The 13,595-nt window shown below is 41.3% G+C and overlaps 1 protein-coding gene across 1 annotated transcript in view; it reads right to left on the reverse strand.

The window, feature by feature from the left end:
- The window catches only part of NIBAN1 (niban apoptosis regulator 1), a 166,328-nt gene extending 159,982 nt beyond the window's left edge, over window positions 1–6,346 (reverse strand). The window contains exon 1 of the mRNA XM_049868330.1: window positions 6,150–6,346. Within this exon, the coding sequence (XP_049724287.1) occupies window positions 6,150–6,204 (55 nt within the window). The 5' untranslated portion in view covers window positions 6,205–6,346. The remainder of the gene's footprint in view (window positions 1–6,149) is intronic.
- Window positions 6,347–13,595: the final 7,249 nt, after the last annotated feature.

Consider the following 13,595-nt stretch of genomic DNA (forward strand, 5'->3'; position numbering starts at 1 on the left):
CCTTGGTGATGTGGTCCTCCTATAGCCAACGTCCATAGGAACAGAAGTGCTCACTCACACCGGGTCTTGATTCAACATCTGTCTGTATGAGGCTAAGTCTTAAATTAGGACTCACAAGAGGGAAGGTCATCATCCATTGTTTCTTCCACAAGTCCAGGAGAAAATGTTCATCTATCTCAGTCTAGTGTCTTTATTTATTTCTTTTTTATTGAATCTAAGAAACTCTCAATTCACAAAGTCCTTTATGCCTTTGAAAATTAGATTAGGGGTTCTAAAAGAAGTCCTCATCTCTAAAATCTTGGTTTCCATGCACAGACTGAAGTTAGTACAAAATTATTATTGACATTAGAAATTCCCTAGGGCCCAGATAAGTAAAGCATTACTGAAGAAGAACAACAAAGTGGGAGGCCTCATACTACCTGATCTTAGAACCTATTATACTGCCACAACAGTCAAAACAGCCTACTACTGGTATAAGAGATACATAGACCAATGGAACAGAATTGAGAATCCAGACATAAATTCATCCACCTATTAGCAGCTGATATTTGACAAAAGTCGAAAGTCCTTTAAATGGGGAAAAGACAGTCTCTTTAACAAATGGGGCTGACATAGCAGGATATCCATCTGCAAAAAAATGAAACAAGACCCATACCTCCCATCATGTAGACATTTCCAATCTGCAATAGCTTTCCTAATTCAAAAGTTCTACTAACTTCATCAGGAGTTTGGGAAGCTTCAGGGCATTTTTCAGTGAAAATACATAGTGATCATTATACATTTGAGCATTGCATATTTATACTGGACACTCTCCTCCTCTTCCCCTCACCCCTGCTATTCCCACATGGAGAGTTGCAACTCCTCACTTCTTAGGAAAGTCCATCCATTTCTTAATCAGAAAGCAAGAAAAAGACTCATGGTATAATCTTTACCCACTTCTTACTTTCTGTTGTTTAATTTTTCTTAAAGAGGACCCAGTAAAGGAGTCCTTAGTTTTCTGGTTAGGAGCTTGTGGCTGCAAGTAAAAGAAGACAATTATGTTGGTTAGGATAATGTTTGTCTGGAAATGACAGTCATGCCACAAATAACACTGATTAACATAACGCAGATTATTTCTCTCTTATTAAGGTCCAGAGGTAAATTGTCCAGGGCTGGCATGGGGGCTCCACTGCCTGAAGTCTTCAGAAATCTCAGCTCCTTTGTCCAGTTTTTTGCACGAACTCCTTCTCGGGGTCCAAGATGGCTGCTCCAGCCATGTTCACATTCCAGCTGGCAGTGTGGAGTTCAGGACAAAGAAATCACACTCTTTTTAAGGTCATTTTCTGGAAGTAGCCTAGAACACTTCTACCTACATCCCACTGGCCAGAACTCAGTTATATGGCCCCATCTAGCTGCAAAGGTGGCTGGAAAATGAGTTTATTTTTGTAGTTCATTGGCCCGCTAAAATCTGGGGGTTCTATTATTTAAGAAAGCAGAGGATAGTGGACATTAGGAGACAACTAGCAGTCTCTACCACCCCAACTCAAAGAGAATTTAGTATGTCACATAACAACATCTACCTAGGAAGGGCAGGCAGGCTATCAGGAAGGTTGGCCAGGGCTCCAAGATTCTTTTTCTGAGACTGTCTCAGCTTTTCAGTCCTCCAGGTATTGGCTTTGTCTTCAAGATAGCGCCCCTTCTGCTCACTGAGATGAAAACAGCACCAGGCATCCCATACAAATGCAAGAAAGTCCAAAAGAAGAAGAGAGGGGGAACATCTCTTCCCTTTGTCTCCTTCTTTTAAAGGGAGGTCAATTTCCTTGAAGCAGCCAGCAAATATCCCCTCAAGCCAGACTGCATCACAATCCCCCGCCCAGTACAAACCCAGCCAAGGGGAAATGCATATCTCAATAGGCATGGACCAATCAGCACCTACCTCCCCGGGGCCATAAATGGGGCTAGCCTCTCTGATACATAGGGCTACCTGGAGAAGGCTCAATACATGAACAAAACTGGAGTTCTGTTATGAAAAACAAACAGGGACAGGATGTGGGGTTGGTATCCAACAGTGCCTGCCATACTCCATATCCTAAATTTTCCATTACACTTATACTGCCATTACTAGCCTAATAAATTGGACTCTAATCTTACACTGTCATAATTATCCAGATAAATCAGACCAGTTCTTACACCTATCTCCACTAAGAAATTTTAACTGAAAAATAAACAAATCTGTAGACTAGTACCACACGTTTGTAAAAGACTGCAAACATGTACCACTCTCCCCATTCTCCATTCACCTTGCCCATGGAGACACTGTCATCTCCATGTGTGTAAACACTCTAGACATGTGGTCAACATAAATTCCATATATAGCCACCTAAGTTAACCCCTCAGGAGCCCCGGTAGTATAATGGTTAAGCACTCTGCTGCTAAATCAAATTAATCCCAATGCAATGAACATGAAAAAAGGCCCAAAAGACACGTTTTTAAGCAGGAACTCATTTCTTACTTTATAAACATCAGATCCGTGATGAGCATTTCAGAGGAAGCCACTGGGCCCTTTACAGGTTAAGTGACTGACTATGCAAAAGAGTAAGTCCAGGAAAAGAATACAGCTTCCTAACAACTATTTGCTGCTACCAGGCCTAGGAGTACGTTGACAATAATGATTGTCCGTTCAGCATTGATCCTTCATAGGACTTTTTGTATGGGAGTTTTCAGGTGTATTTTCTTTTTGAGTCATTAAAAACCCAATGGTGATTTTTAAAAAGGAAAGAAAATTACTGTTTCAACAGGAAAGTACATTGTCTTTTTTGAAGCTATAGTTCTATTTCAGGCATACCAAAAGTTTATAAAGAAAAAAACCCACCTTGCATAAAAAGAGAAACCCAGAAAAGCACGCTAAATTGACCACTGATGCCAAGATTATATGAGCTTTTTCTTACTCACTAGGAGCCCTGGTGGTGCAGTGGTTAAGAGATCAGCTGCTAACCAAAGGTCAGCAGTTTGAATTCACCAGCTGCTCCTTGGAAACCCTATGGGGCAGTTCTACTCTGTCCTACAGAGCCACTATGAGTCAGAATTGACTCAATGGCAATGGATTTGGTTTGGGGTTTAGTCTTACTCACTAAAGGAAGGCTTTTTCAGGCCAGTGCTGAAAACATCCCAGAGGCTAACAGGTGGCACTGTTGGCTTTAGTATTATTTATTAATAGAAAACTTTTGCCAAGAGAAGTTACTGAGAGACCTCTTGAGACAATCCTAAAAACATATTTGTATTCTGTTGTAAGAAACATAAGGAAGTAATTTTCAAAACTCCCACCACCCACTACCCACTGCCGTCGAGTCGATTCCTAGCATCTTATAAAGTAACTCCTTAACACTTCTGATATTCCTCTACCAAGTGACTTACTAAAGCCTAAGAAATAATATATTTTCAAAGCATCCATATGATGTAGATCACTATTAACATAAAGCTTTTAGGCACACAAACCAAATGGCAGCGGTTAAACGATTTGTCCAAAAGTAAATACTGAGAGTCAGTAGCCTACTGGAAGTACAGCTACTTATAACACATACAAAATAAAGTTAACAAAACTCATCCCCAGTATACTGAATACTTGAATACATTCTACATATGTATTAACAAAGTTTATCAAGCTTGAAAGAAAGTTATTATCTCAGCTCCAGGAGTTTCCAAATCTGCAGTTTACTGGTAGCTGCATTATGAGAAGCAGGTCATAAAACTCTACTTAAACGTCACCATCGTACTTTCAATTGTTCTGTTTACAATGAAATCAAAATTTGAGAATATTTACCGGCTAAAGGATGGGCGAAGGGGTGAAGACAGGGTTATGGTTTTATTCAGGGATCTGGGACTTCAAAATCACCAGGAAAGAACAGCCCCGTGACCTTAATTTGCTCATGCACTAACAATTCACAACACTATGCATTTTTCCAAGGCTCTTTTCTCTTTTGGCAAGACTAGTATTCTCACATGAGGCAATGTCTCATTTTCTCTGGAGGTATTCTAACTTTACCTCTTCTCTTTCTTTCCCTGTTACACCTACCATGAAAGTGGCCTCCCAAATATAGAATGAGGAGGTAAAATTGAACAAGACTAGGGGATACAATGACTGTCACACAATCTGCTATAGCTTTATTCATTAAATGACGTTTATGTTGACGGTGGAGGAACAACTCAGGAAAGGAGGGTGAGAATGGTCGCACAACTCGAAGAATGTAATCAGTGTCACTGAATTGTATGTGTAGGAATGCTTGAATTGGCGTATGTTTTGCTGTGCATACTCTCAACAGCAACAAAAAAATAAAATTTAAAAAAAAAAACACCATTGCAAGTCCTACATGTGCAATACCTCAAACTTTTGTATGTGTAATAATTTAATTCAGAATAAAGAAGGTAACAAGTTTTCTTATGAGTCTAGTGCTTGCATCAGTAACAACTGTCATGACCAGGAAATCAAGTAAATTAATCCTTCACGTTTCTGGACTTTAAATGATAACTGCAGATGACCTTGCCTCAACTTTGGGTATGTCTAAGCTTTCCAGTGAAACAAATTCTTATTAAATGAATGCCGTAAGCATCACTTTGCTAACAACTAAATGCAAAGCCCCTTCTCACGACATTTTGTGAAAGAATGTTTTTCCTGGTGAAAACAAGCATATAGACAATTTTTTAACACTGAGACAGGCTTTATTTAAGTTCTTTTACTAATATAAATAAGTCAGCCATCGTTTTGCCGTTTGATCAAACAACAGCAAAGGGTTAAACCTGATGGCCTTTTAGCCCCGCCCCCCCCCCCCCCCCCCCAGTATGGGTTGATGATGATCTTCCAAAAGCACCAAAGTGGGAGTCTGGAAAATCAATTTCATTCCTCTTCAAGTGCCCCAATTTTACATACTTTTTAAATGTTGATATCCTTATTTGTAATGGTTTTAAAGGTTCTGGTGCCTGAAAATGAATCTGGAAAAGAACACCAGATAAATCCTTTCCTCTTAAAAGCTTAAATCTTCTGTAATGGATAGGCTCAAGGGCCAGAAAGAGGAGCCAGGAAGAGCGTAGCCTTTCCTTTAAAGAATCAGACTAAAATCTAGAGTTTAATACCTAGTTAGAAGGTATTTCTGAAGCTAGAAAACCACCAAACTCACAAGATAACTCCCCTTCCAAAAACAACATTAATATCAAGATAATCTGGTTATTTAAAATTTGCTTCCTGGGGACAACCTATTCAGTAGAAGGTGGTAGCGGTGGGTAAGGTGTGGGGGTGGAGGGGGATGGGAGGCCCAAGGCCAGGAGATAAGCAGTCATGGTTTCCTGCTGTTTCAGTTTGTTTTCTGTTTTCTTCGGCCTCACCTCTTTACTGAGTCACTGTCTATGAAGGTCTTCCAAAACGAGTTTTTCCCGTTTATAACTTTAGCAGCTGTTACAAAATAACGCTAAAGTTCCTCTTTTGCTTCCCCCCTCTATGGGAAGGGAAGGGAACTGTACAACCTGGAAACATGACATCGTCCTTTCTGCTTCTGATGAAATCCCACAAGTGATATTATGAAGTTCAAAGTCAAGCTGTGGCCGCCACCGCGTTTTACAAAACCAGGCTAACATCACCAAGAGGGGAATTCTGCTCTTTAGGCCGGAATCCCCAAGGAAATCTCTAGCGAGGAGGGATATCCCCTGTCCTCTTCACTGCAAGTTCAGAAGAGATCGGAACCAAGTCCAGAGTCAGGTACCAGAGGATAATGTTTTTCGGGGCGGGTGCAGCAGAGTTGACGAAGTTGGCCCACCCCCACCCCCCTGCATCCCCCGCCTGCCTCTCCCAACTGTCCTGCGGCGCGTCCCAAACCACCCTCATCTCACTGGTTCTTGGCTGCAGCGCGGGCCCCCACCCAAGCCGACCGCGCTGGCCAGCTGCACTCCTACTCATATAAACTTGGCTCAGGGAGGCGGGTGCGCTTCTGAGCTCCCTCGCGCCGAGCAGGTAGAGAGCTGGCGTGCAGAGCTGGGGGCGCACTCGGGGCACCCCTCGCGGGCCCTCCGCTCGCCGACAAGCCCTCGGGGTGACCTGCCGGGTGGCCAGTTTAGCCCAAGGGCCCGGGCGGTTTCCCAGCCGCTATGTGCCGCTCTCCCGGGAACCCCCTGGGCGGGCGTACCTCGAATGTAGGCGCACTTGTTCTCGTCCAGCTGGCTGGAGACCGAGCCGCCCATGGCGCGGGTGCGGACGTGTGCTGAGCCGAGCACCCCCGGGCGGGACTGACAGCTTCGTCGGCCGCCCTCTGCTCGCTCCTGGATGCTGATGCGACAGGGGACTGGGCTCTGCAGTTAAAGGGCAAACTTCCTCCAAGAGGCACCGCCTTCTCGTGCGCCTCCTCCAGGTCCGCGCCCTCTGAGGCTCTGTGGGCTGGCCCGCCGCTGTCTTCCCGCCCTCACCTCGCTGGTGAGCTCCAAGGGGATGTCTAGTCCAGAGGGACGTTCTCCTTTTCTTTGCCCAGTTTTACTTCTTATTTTCATCCACTTTGGAAACCCTGGTGGCATAGTGGTTAAGTGCTACGGCTGCCAACCACAGGGTCGGCAGTTCGAATCCGCCAGGCGCTCCTTGGAAACTCTATGGGGCAGTTCTCCTCTGTCCTATAGGGTCGCTATGAGTCGGAATCGACTCGACGGCACTGGGTTTTTTCTGGGTTAGGGCAACTGAGAAACAACTAGGGAGAAGTGGACCATTTTCCCGGTAATTGTAAATGTCTGCGAGCTGGGACTTTCCCCACCCACATTCCTTTACGTTTGGGAGCACCAGTTCTTCTCAAGTGTGGTCTCCGGACCAGCATCCCCTACAAACCTGTTAGAAATGCAAAATCTCCTCCCTCTCCACCCCTCATCAGAGACCCTGCAATGGGACCCAGGAATCAGTGTTTTCCCAAGACCTCCAGGTAATCCCGAAGCCCACAAAAGTTTGAGAATCAGTGGTAAACTGTACTTTCTACAGCGCAGAAGTTGGCCAGGGAGGGACTGGCAGAGTGAAGAAAAAAAAAAAGAAAACGAGTTGGAGGGAAAAACTAAGCGTCTGGGTTCTACAATATGCTCCCAGCGCTGAAACTCTAAATCCTTGGTCAATCTGTTCTTACACCTTTAGGTTCAGTTCCTCTCCTTAACCAACGGAAATAGTTCGTTAGAGAAGGGATTTGTTCTTTTCCCACAACCACTATTTAGCTTGGCAGCTTCTCCAGAACAAGACCCAACTTGGGCACAGGGGTCACCACTAATTTCATCCTATTCTTAGTAGTCAGTTTTTGAGTAGCTCCTGTTGACTTAACCTCAAGGTTGAATGTTTGTACACATAAAAACACAGCCTCAGGAAGACCTTGAAGGCTTTCCCCACCCCACCCCCAAAGTTAATTAACCAGCACTTTAACACAAATATTTCTTACACCTCACAGTTTCTCACATCCCACATTCCAAATCATCAGAAAATCCTGTCAACTCTGCTTTCAGTATATGTCCAATATCCAAACAATTATTCCCTCCACTGCCATCATTCCCAATATTTCTCACCTGGGTCATTGCAATAACCTCCTAACTGGTCATCCTCCTTATGAGTAAAAACTAAAGTCTTATTGTGACCTGCTAGGCCTGGTTTCCACTCTGAGCTCACCTACCACCACTCTCCCCCTTGCTCTCTCTGTTTCAGCCCTGCTGGTGTTTTTGCTCTTCGTAGGACACACCAAACTCAACGTGTGCCTCAAGGCCTTTGCACTTGCCCTTCACCTAGAATGTTCTTCTCTCAGATAGTCACATGTTTTATTCTCTAAGTCTTGCTTCATTCAAGTCCCCGCTTAAATACCAACACCTCAGAGTGCTTTCCCTGACCACCTCATCTAAATGCCAGCCCTAATCTCCTTCTACCCCTTACCCTTCGTTATCCTTCATATCACTTTAGCATCATCTGATCTATATTTCTTTGTCTGTCTCCCCCTCCTCCCCGCCACTGAAATGTAAGCTTTATAAGGGCAGGAATTTTTTTTCCTACCAGTTGTTGTTTGTTATTGGTTTTTGTTTTATTATATTCTTTAAGGGATTTTTGTCTGTTTTGTTCTCTAATGTATCTCGAATGCCTAAAACAGCACCTGGAACATAAAAGAAAAAAAAAACAAAACACTGCCACTGAGTTGATTCCAACACATAGCCACCCTATAGGATGGAATAGAACTGCCCCATCGGGTTTCCAAGGAGTGGGTGGTGATTTGAACTGCCAACCTTTTGGTTAGCAGCCGAGCTCTTAAGCACTGCACTACAGGGCTACACCTGGAACATAATAGGTCCTTAATGGGAACCCGTTGAATAAGTAAATGAACGAAAGATGAAATATAAGAATTTGGACTTAATGAAAGCTGTGATCTCAATGCATAAATAAAGGGCATTTCCAGATAACTGCTTAGTGATTTAAGCTATTCAGTGTTCAATTCTTTTCTCAGTATTCTACTGAGCTCTTAGAATTAAGTGTATTTTCTCAAAGCAGTAATCCTTTCCATCATATAAATTGCTATAATTGTGCCTCAGAATACTGTAATTGTTATTAAAAAATTATTGAAGAAAACTAATTCCAATTTCCTGAGAGAAGTATAGTTTTAGCTTGTCACTCTTGTTTGGAAGTACTCTGAGGAAAGACTGATAATTCCAGTCTATCATCTTTCCCCACTTCTAGCATTCACAACAGGTGGAACAAGGTACAGGAAGGGTTTGTATGATGTAGTAATAACAGGCTTTGTAGCCTGACGATTCCAACTTTCACTTCTAACTGATAATTTAATAGCGCGTGAGCTGGACAAATTGCATAACTTAACGTGTTTTCAGTTTCTTCATCTGTTACATGGAGCTCATAACGGGTACTTCATGGCTATTGTGAAAATTAAATGTGATCAGGTCTGTGAAGCACTCAGCATATTCCCAGGAACATAGTAAATGTTCAGTAAACGAGTTATTATCAATAGGGGCAAGAGAGATCAAGGAAGTGAATTTCTAGAGAAAGTGGAATTTTAATTGGATCTTGAAAAACTAAAGAGCTGCTGCTACCTTTATTTCCAAACAAATAAAGCTCCCCAACCCCTTGGTTTATAGGCCAAAAAAAAAAAAAAATTCATTATTCTCGTCATAGTAGTTAATATTTTCCAGTCCTACGTGAGCGTCATTGTATTAATCACACGCTAAGAAGGAGCATCAAAGCGATTCTATGACTTTATGAACCAGATTCACTTTCACGGGATTCAAATCAGTTGCTTTAGAAAATGTCCTATACAATTTTGAATTCTGTATTTTATCAGTGTATTTTGTATTTAAATACCTTAGAAACATTTCTTTCAGGTAAATATCACATACTAAAATGGTTGCCTTTTTAAAAACACCTTTACTGAGATATAATTCATATACCATCAAACTCATTCACTTAGGTTCTCTTTGTTTAAGGAACAAATACCAAAAGGCCTGAAGTTCAAACCCACCAGCCCCTCTTTGGAAACACTGTAGGGCAGGCAGTTCTACTCCTGTCCTGTAGGGTTGCTATGAGTTGGAAACGACTTGACAGCGTCTAACAGCAACAACAACAAGTTTAATAGAGATTTAATATCTTTAAAGTATGTGTGTGTCTTGGGATTCCTTTGCATGCCATTGAGCTGTGAACCCCTTGTTAACCGTGTTCTCATTTGAGTTAATAACATCTGTCTCTTTGGACATTTAACAGCCTGCAGAGCAGAGACAGTCTCATACTATTTTGCATTTCCTTCAAGTACCTTGTACTGTCCTGCCATCGAGTCAGTCCCAGCTCATGGTGACCCCATGCACAATGGGATCGGACAGTTGTGATCCATAGAGTTTATTTACTTTGGCTGATTTTCAGAAGTAGAAGATCACCAGGTCTTTCTTCCTAGTCTTACTCCAGAAGCTCCACTGAAACCTGTTCGGCATCACAGCACCATGCAAGCCTCCACTGACAGACAGGTGGTAGCTATACTTGAGGTCCATCAGCCAAGAATTGAGCGTGGGTCTCCCTCATGGAAGGCAAGAATTCTACCACTGAACTACTAACCAAAAAAAACCTGTTGCCGGCGAGTTGATTCCAGCTCATAGTTAAAACTGCCCCACAGAGTTTTCAAGGAGCGCCTGGTAGATTCAAACTGACGACCTTTTGGTTAGCAGCCATAGCTTTTAATCACTACACCAGCAAGTTTTCCACTGAACCACCACTGCCCTCTCATATTGGAGTAGGAGCTCTGTAATGATTGACTGACCAGTACACAGGATAGATTACATCAGTTATCTAATTCAAACCTTCTGAAACACCCATTGAGATAATAACACTATTATTATTATTACCATTTTACAGATGAGGAAACCAAAGTTAAGAAGTTTAAGGAATTTATATAAGGTCACTTTTGACCTGGGTTAATCTGACTCCAGAGTTCATGCAGTTTCTTTTACCTTAAATTTTGCTTTTGTTTAATTATATAAGATCTGGGTTCATACATGAAAAAAACCAAACCCAATTTTTTTTTTAGTGCCATGGAGTCAACCCCGACTCATAGCAACCCTGTAGGACAGAGCAGAACCGCCCCATAGAATTTGCAAGGAGCACCTGGTGGATTTGAACTGCTGACCTCTTGGTTAACAGGTGTAGCACTTAACCACTGTGCCACCAGGGTTTCCATCAGGTCTTATCACAGAAAATGCTAAAAGTATAAACAAAAAAAAAAAGAAGGGGGATTACCTAAAGCCCAACAATTGTGTTCTCTTTATGTAAACACAATCAGCAGTTAGGTGTAAATTCCTACAGATTTTTATGTAATTATAAATATAAGTGTAACTATAACTTATAATTACATATAAATTTATTTATAATTATTTAAAAATTTATCTACAATTACTTATTTACAGAAATGAGACCAAGCTCCATATAGCCTGTAATCTGTGTTGTAGATTTTTATCTGGAATATTTCCACGTAACTATCTAAACTAAGGTCAATGGTATTTCATTCTATAAATGTAGCTTAGTCCACCTACTTATCAGCAATGTTTTCATACCTCTTTCCCTGATCCTCAATTACAATGGACATGTTCATAAATTTTTTTATTATTATCATTATTCCTTTTAATATGTCAACTTGGGAGTCAAAATAGGTATCACATCGTATTGTTTTATTTTGAAATTCTTAATGAGGAAGAAAGAGAAAGTACTTATATGTGCTTTCTGGCTGTATGTGTTTTTTCTTTGTGAATTGCTTGTTCTTGTATTTTTCCACTTTTCTATTGATTTGGAAGAGCTTTATATATATTAAAGACCAAAAAAAAAAAAAAAACCAAAGCCGTCGTCATGGAGTTGATTCCGACTCCTAGCGACCCTGTACATTCACCTTTTTTATTGTAACACACATTGCAAATTAAACACATTTTTTTAATTATTAAAATGTATTTCCCTGAGCTCTTAATTGAATTTTCCTTCCAGAATATTGGGCTAGCCACAGGCAAATTGAAAATCAATTAAATTTGTCTCTGGCACTCTCCCATCTTCCCTTACCACCCCTCTTCTCCTCTTCTCTTTATATCCTCTCTTTATACAAGTTCTAGAGAATGCTTAGCCTATTCAGTAGTATTTCTTATAGGTTGTTGCACATTGGGTTTTTATAGCCAGTAGGTTAACTATTGAAAATCACTTAATAATTTTTTTTTTTCCAAAGGAAGCTCCTTCACTTATTAGCTGCCTCATAAGACTATTTCAATAATCTAACATGTGTTGTGTTTTTTAGCATCACAGGCAGGAAAGACTAGGCTCCAATTCTCATTTTGATACTGACTTGCCTTGCGATCACGAAAAATAACTTAAATTGTCTGTGCCTAGTATCCCTTCTCTGAACGTTTAACACATACTAACATACCAACCAAAACCCAAAACCGTTGCTGTCAATTCCAACTAATAGTGACCCCACTGGACAGAGTAGAACTCCCCCATAGTGAGCAGCTGGTGGATTTGAACTGCTGAACTTTTGGTTAACAGCCGAGCTCTTAACCACTTCACCACATTCTCTAAATGAAGCTAGCATGACAAGAGGTAATGAAAAGGTGCTTTTAAAAAAAAAACCCAGCGCCGTCGAGTCGATTCTGACTCATAGTGGCCCTATAGGACAGAGTAGAACTGCCCCACAGAGTTTCCAAGGAGCGCCTGGTAGATTCGAACTGCTGACCCTTTAGTTAGCAGCTTAATCACTACGCCACCGGGGTTTCTGAAAAGGTGCTTTATTAACTGTCATATCAGTATAGTTTCTTTGTATTCATATGTTTGCTATAATACTTTTGTTTTGTGACCAGCAGAGCAGACTTTCCAGGGATCAGGGCACTGGTACCAAATTTGAAAGGAAAAGCTCTATTATATTTTAATTATATATTTGAAAAACAAAGACTAATGACTTTTCATAATACAAACTATAGAAAGCTAATCTGGATAAAATCTTCTCTAGAGGCAATACGCAGAAGATAGAACTCAACTTCTGTTTGTCAGTGTTTCTTGAGGGTAATTTACAGAGAAGCTCCAGGAATGTGTGGAATTTTTATCAGAAAAAAAAGACAGATTTTCTTTTTTTTTAATTGAGAAACATTGTTTTTGAGATTCTCAGAGTGTTTTTCCAATATGAATCATTGTAATTTTGTATAGACTTTTAGCATTACATAACACTTAAACACAGAGTTGGAATCCAAGTATTTGAACACAAACCAATAAAGGCTTAGATCTAAGGAGGACAAACTCTGGAACCAAAGGGACATTTAGATGTGCAGGTATTAATCATCAACTCTGACAAAGACCAAACATAGTTGCCCTTGTAAAGGGTATAGCCATATTATTGTCGTAATAAACAGATTTTACCGGGTCTTGAGAAGGCAGGGCTCCAAGCTGTATTTGGGAAGTTGTTAGCTTAGTAGTATTATTAGTAGCACACGAAGGGGAAGAGTGCCACCTGCTGGATCACCAATGATACTCCATGCGGGGTCAGGGCTACATGACAATGAGGGAAATAACACCCACACTGTCCAAATTGGAAACCCTGGTGGCTTAGTAGTTAGATGCTACAGCTGCTAACCAAAGGGTTGGCAGTTCGAACCCACCAGATGCTCCTTGGAAACTCTATGGGGCAGTTCTGCTCTGTCCTATAGGGTCTCTATGAGTCGGAATTGACTTGACGGCGCTGGGTTTGTTTATTTTTTTCAAGCCCAAATAAAGCCAGATGCCCTCACCTAGAATGGTTTAATAGGAATTTGGCATTATTCGTCTATTTCTTACAAATTCTAACAGTCAAGCCTCTTTTGTTCATCTGAAAAATGAATCACTTATCTGGAACAGAGCTTTTTCTGTTGAATTTATTTTGGGGATTATCATAGTTATCTAGTGCTGCTATAACAGAAATGCCACGAGTGGATGGCTTTAACAAAGAGAAATTTGTTCTCTCACAGTCTAGGAGGCTAGAAGTCCAAATTCAGAGTGTCAGCTACAGGGGAAGGCTCTCTTTCTCTGTTGGCTCTGTTGGTTCTCGTCATCAGTCTTCCGCTGGTCTAGGAGTTGCCCA

This window comes from Elephas maximus, chromosome 24 (assembly GCF_024166365.1).
Source record: "Elephas maximus indicus isolate mEleMax1 chromosome 24, mEleMax1 primary haplotype, whole genome shotgun sequence".
NCBI classification, from domain to species: Eukaryota; Metazoa; Chordata; class Mammalia; order Proboscidea; family Elephantidae; genus Elephas; species Elephas maximus.